We start from the raw sequence: 6,000 nt of genomic DNA, 5'->3' as shown, positions 1-6,000 counted from the left end.
AGCTCTCTCTCCTCTCCTCTCACTCCATCTACCTCTCTCTCTGCCTCCCTCAGTCCAGCTCTCTCTCCTCTCCTCTCCCTCCATCTACCTCTCATTATCCCTCCCTCAGTCCACCTCTCTCTCCTCTCCTCTCCCTCCATCTACCTCTCTCTCTCTCTCTCTCTCTCTCTCTCTCTCTCTCTCTCTCTCTCTCTCTCTCTCTCCTCTCCTCTCCTCTCCTCTCCTCTCCTCTCCTCTCCACTCTCCACCTCTCCTCTCCTCTCCTCTCCTCTCTATCCTCTCCTCTCCTCTCCTCTCCTCTCCTCTCCTCTCCTCTCCACTCCTCTCCTCTCCTCTCCTATCCTCTCATCTCCTCTCCTCTCCTCTCCTTTCCTCTCCTCTCCTCTCCTCTCCTCTCCCTCCATCTACCTCTCTCTCTGCCTCCCCAGTCCACCTCTCTCTCTCTCTCTCTCTCTCTCTCTCTCTCTCTCTCTCTCTCTCTCTCTCTCTCTCTCTCTCTCTCTCTCCTCTCTCTCTCCCTCCATCTACCTCTCTCTCTGCCTCCCTCAGTCCACCTCTCTCTCCTATCCCTCCATCTACCTCTCTCTCTCCCTCCCTCAGTCCAGCTCTCTCTCCTCTCCTCTCCCTCCATCTACCTCTCTCTCTGCCTCCCTCAGTCCACCTCTCTCCTCTCATCTCCCTTCATCTCCCTCTCTCTCTGCCTCCCTCAGTCCACCTCTCTCTCCTTTCCTCTCCCTCCATCTACCTCTCTCTCTGCCTCCCTCAGTCCACCTCTCTCTCTCCTCTCCTCTCCTCTCCTCTCCTCTCCTCTCCTCTCCTCTCCTCTCCTCTCCTCTCCTCTCCTCTCCTCTCCTCTCCTCTCCTCTCCTCTCCCTCCATCTCTCCTCTCCCTCTCTCTCCTCTCCCTGCCTCCCCAGTCCACCTCCCTCTCCTCTCCTCTCCTCGCCTCTCCTCTCCTCTCCTCTCCTCTCCTCTCCTCTCCTCTCCCTCCATCTACCTCTCTCTCTGCCTCCCTCAGTCCACCTCTCTCTCCATCTACCTCTCCTCTCCTCTCCTCTCCTCTCCTCTCCTCTCCTCTCCTCTCCTCTCCTCTCTCCTCTCCTCTCCTCTCCCTCCATCTACCTCTCTCTCTGCCTCCCTCAGTCCACCTCTCTCTCCATCTACCTCTCTCTCTCTCTCTCTCTCTCCTCTCCTCTCCTCTCCTATCCTCTCCTCTCCTCTCCTCTCCTCTCCTCTCCTCTCCTCTCCTCTCCTCTCCTCTCCTCTCCTCTCCTCTCTCTCTCCTCTCCCTCCATCTACTCTCTCTCTGCCTCCCCAGTCCACCTCTCTCTCTCTCTCTCCTCTCCTCTCCTCTCCTCTCCTCTCCTCTCCTCTCCTCTCCTCTACCTCCATCTACCTCTCTCTCTGCCTCCCTTAGTCCACCTCTATCTCCTCTCCTCTCCCTCAATCTACCTCTCTCTCTGCCTCCCTCAGTCCAGCTCTCTCTCCTCTCCTCTCCCTCCATCTACCTCTCATTATCCCTCCCTCAGTCCACCTCTCTCTCCTCTCCTCTCCCTCCATCTACCTCTCTCTCTCTCTCTCTCTCTCTCTCTCCTCTCCTCTCCTCTCCTCTCCTCTCCTCTCCTCTCCTCTCCTCTCCTCTCCTCTCCTCTCCTCTCCTCTCCTCTCCTCTCCTCTCCTCTCCCTCCATCTACCTCTCTCTCTGCCTCCCCAGTCCACCTCTCTCTCCTCTCCTCTCCTCTTCTCTCCTCTCCTCTCCTCTCCTCTCCTCTCCTCTCCTCTCCTCTCCTCTCCTCCTCTCCTCTCCTCTCCTCTCCTCTCCTCTCCTCTCCCTCCATCTACCTCTCTCTCTGCCTCCCTCAGTCCACCTCTCTCTCCTATCCCTCCATCTACCTCTCTCTCTCCCTCCCTCAGTCCAGCTCTCTCTCCTCTCCTCTCCCTCCATCTACCTCTCTCTCTGCCTCCCTCAGTCCACCTCTCTCCTCTCATCTCCCTTCATCTCCCTCTCTCTCTGCCTCCCTCAGTCCACCTCTCTCTCCTTTCCTCTCCCTCCATCTACCTCTCTCTCTGCCTCCCTCAGTCCACCTCTCTCTCCTCTCCTCTCCTCTCCTCTCCTCTCCTCTCCTCTCCTCTCCTCTCCTCTCCTCTCCTCTCCTCTCCTCTCCTCTCCTCTCCTCTCCTCTCCTCTCCCTCCATCTACTTCTCTCTCTGGCTCCCCAGTCCACCTCTCTCTCCTCTCTTCTCCCTCCATCTACCTCTCTCTCTGCCTCCCTCAGTCCACCTCTCTCTCCTCTCCTCTCCCTCCATCTACCTCTCTCTCTCCCCCCTCAGTCCACCTCTCTCTCCTCTCCTCTCTCTCCATCTACCTCTCTCTCTGCCCCCCTCAGTCCACCTCTCGCTCATTCCCTCTCCCCCATCCCTCTTTCCTCTGCCTGTCACTTCTCTTCTCTACTTACACTCGAAGAGTTCTTTTCACCTCCGGCAGACGAAATGCTCCATCGCTTTTCCCTCTGTTGCGATAAGATGGGAGGGGGAGAAAAATAGGAGGAAGGAGGAGAGAGAAAGAGAGAGAGAGAGAGTGAGAAGAGGGGGGAATCACAGTCACTGACAGCTCTGCCCTGAAACAACAACAACACTATTGTTCTTCCATCTCCACTGGCCAGCGGTGTGTTGTTCCCTTCTAATGGACATATTCCCCCTTTTCCTCTCCTTTTCATACTCCTCCTCTCCCGTTCTCTTGTGGCACATTATATGAAAAGAGAAACACCCCCACTCACACACACTGCACATTGAAACGTCACAGACACACACTGCACGGTGAAATGCCACAGACACACACTGCACGGTGAAACGCCACAGACACAGACTGCACAGTGAAACGCCACAGACACACACTGCACAGTGAAACGCCACAGACACACACTGCACAGTGAAATGCCACAGACACACACTGCACAGTGAAACGCCCCAGACACACACTGCACAGTGAAACGCCACAGACACACACTGCAGGAAACACACAAACAGTTGGAAATACGTAAAGGCTATAGCTATACTAATCTAATCATAAGCATGAAGAAGGTCAGGACAGTCCTGGTCACTGGCAATAGAGAGAGAGAAACAGTGGTCAAGGGGAGGAGAAGGATGAAGTTGCCCCTGGACACTGCTCTAAGGTCAGTTTTAGTATTTCCTCCCTAATGGTTAAGCTTATGATTTTGGGAGGGTAAGATTATCCTAGATCTGTGCAACTTCTGCATCCCCATCCTCTCCACACTGGGCTCCAATCTGGCAACCATCCATACATCCAGACCCTCAACCTGGCGAAGCGGTGGATCGCTTGGTGGTGCTGATTCTCTGTGTTTCACCTCAGACCTTAAACACACAGACCTTCTCCTCTTCTCCTTCTTTATCACTGCCCTTCACCCTCTCCCTCATTCTCTGTTTATTCTCTATCATTTGTCTTCTCCTCTTCCTCTTGTTCTAGCATCCCTCACTCTTTCTCACAGGGTATTTTCCTGAATGCCCCTGTCCTTCCCGCTCTTAATCCATACTCCCCTATCTCTCTCTCACTATCTCTCTCTTGTCCTCAGCTCTATCTCCTATACATTCTGGTCTGTCTCTTTCTGGGTGCATGCCTCTATACCCCACTGATCTAACACAAAGAAACAAGTGAGGAAGAGAGGAAAATGATGTCAGGGAAACCGACAGCATCCCCACCACCACCGTCATCCAAGCAGGAATTGACACCACAGCGACATCACCCGTCAAAGTTCATAAAGAGAAGAAAATATACAAAGGAAGTGGTCAGAGACCTCACTACAAGCATTACACCAGTACATATGTTCAGGTGGAAAGGAGACCGGGGAATCAGTGCAGAAACAGAAACACAGTCCTCCACACACTACACACTACACAATACACACCACACACCACACACCACACACCACACACTACACACCACACGATACACACTACACACTACACGATACACACTACACACCACACACTACACACCACACACCACACACCACACACCACACACCACACACTACACACCACACACCACACACCACACACCACACACTACACACCACACACTACACACTACACACTACACACCACACACTACACACTACACACCACACACCACACACCACACACCACACTCTACACACTACACACCACACACCACACACCACACACTACACACTACACACCACACACCACACACTACACACCACACACCACACACTACACACCACACACTACACACTACACACCACACACTACACACCACACACCACACACCACACACTACACACCACACACTACACACCACATACTACACACCACACACCACACACTACACACTACACACTACACACCACACGATACACACTACACGATACACACTACACACTACACACCACACACCACACACTACACACCACCACACACTACACACCACACACCACACACCACACACCACACACCACACACTACACACCACACACCACACACTACACACTACACAGCACACACTACAAACTACACACCACACACTACACACCACACACCACACACTACACACCACACACTACACACTACACACCACACACCACACACTACACACCACAGACTACACAGCACACACTACACAGCACACACTACACAGCACACACTACACAGTACATACTACACACCACACACCACACACCACACACTACAAACCACACACTACACACTACACACACTACACACTACACACCACACACCACACACTACACACCACACACTACACACCACACACCACACACTACACACCACACACTACACACCACACACCACACACTACACACTACACACTACACACTACACACCACACACCACACACTACACACTACACAGCACACACTACAAACTACACACCACACACTACACACCACACACCACACACCACACACCACACACTACACACCACACACCACACACTACACACCACACAGCACACACTACACAGCACACACTACACAGCACACACTACACAGTACATACTACACACCACACACCACACACCACACACTACAAACCACACACTACACACTACACACACTACACACTACACACCACACACTACACACCACACACTACACACCACACACCACACACTACACACCACACACTACACACCACACACCACACACTACACACCACACACTACACACTACACACCACACACTACACACTACACACTACACACCACACACCACACACTACACACTACACACCACACACTACACACTACACACTACACACTACACACTACACACTACACACTAGAGCTTTACAATCATCTATCTATTTGTCTACAGAGAAATGTACTATGGAATGGAGAGAACACACACACACAGCCAGACCAGCAAACATACCCCTGGTAGGGGCACAGACTATAGTGGGATGAAGGGGGGTGAGAAGAGCTGATTTTGGGGGTTGGAGGATGTGGGGGGCTGTGTTGGGTTTTATTTTACCTTTCTTGTGTTGGCTGCCCTTGGTTCTGCTTGCTGCCTGGCTACAGTCAAACTAAGCCAGAGAGACATGTGGCACCAAGCATGACGAAGCCCAACCCAGACAACATACAAACAGAAACAAACCAAAAGAGCCAATGAAATAACAACGTACCATCCAGTTACAGACTCACAGGCATCAAAATAAAATGTACATTAAATAAATACACACATGTATGAATTAGAAGACATTTAAATGATTAGATACGGTAAACGGAATGACCAATGGACACCAAGCGAGGCCAAGCATGCAGAGCCCGGGCCAGAGATGAGTGGGTACCAGAGGGTCAGGTAATAATACAGGAAGTAGAATTGTTCTGGGTTCTGATGAGGCAACAGTGGGCTTTGGGTCTCTAAACCAAAAAGGGCTCAGGTGGACTCTCAAGTTACAATATCTCTCTCTCTCTCGCCGGTTCACTCTGTCTCTTTCCCTCAC

General features: G+C 52.0%; 1 protein-coding gene across 10 annotated transcripts in view; it reads right to left on the bottom strand.

Moving 5' to 3' along the window:
- Window positions 1-6,000, bottom strand: part of LOC124012930 (adhesion G protein-coupled receptor B2-like) — a 541,176-nt gene that overhangs the window by 28,287 nt on the left and 506,889 nt on the right. For 9 of the 10 annotated variants that reach the window (XM_046326992.1, XM_046326996.1, XM_046326993.1 and 6 more), the window contains one exon: window positions 2,457-2,510. In XM_046326992.1, coding sequence (XP_046182948.1) covers window positions 2,457-2,510 — 54 coding nt within the window. Of the gene's footprint in view, window positions 1-2,456; window positions 2,511-5,528; window positions 5,581-6,000 lie in introns of all 10 variants that reach the window. The other variant, XR_006834797.1, reaches the window with a different exon arrangement.

Source organism: Oncorhynchus gorbuscha, linkage group LG24, assembly GCF_021184085.1.
Source record: "Oncorhynchus gorbuscha isolate QuinsamMale2020 ecotype Even-year linkage group LG24, OgorEven_v1.0, whole genome shotgun sequence".
Taxonomy (NCBI): Eukaryota; Metazoa; Chordata; class Actinopteri; order Salmoniformes; family Salmonidae; genus Oncorhynchus; species Oncorhynchus gorbuscha.
Note: the sequence above shows the minus strand (reverse complement) of the source record. Positions and strands in the feature narration are given on the sequence as shown.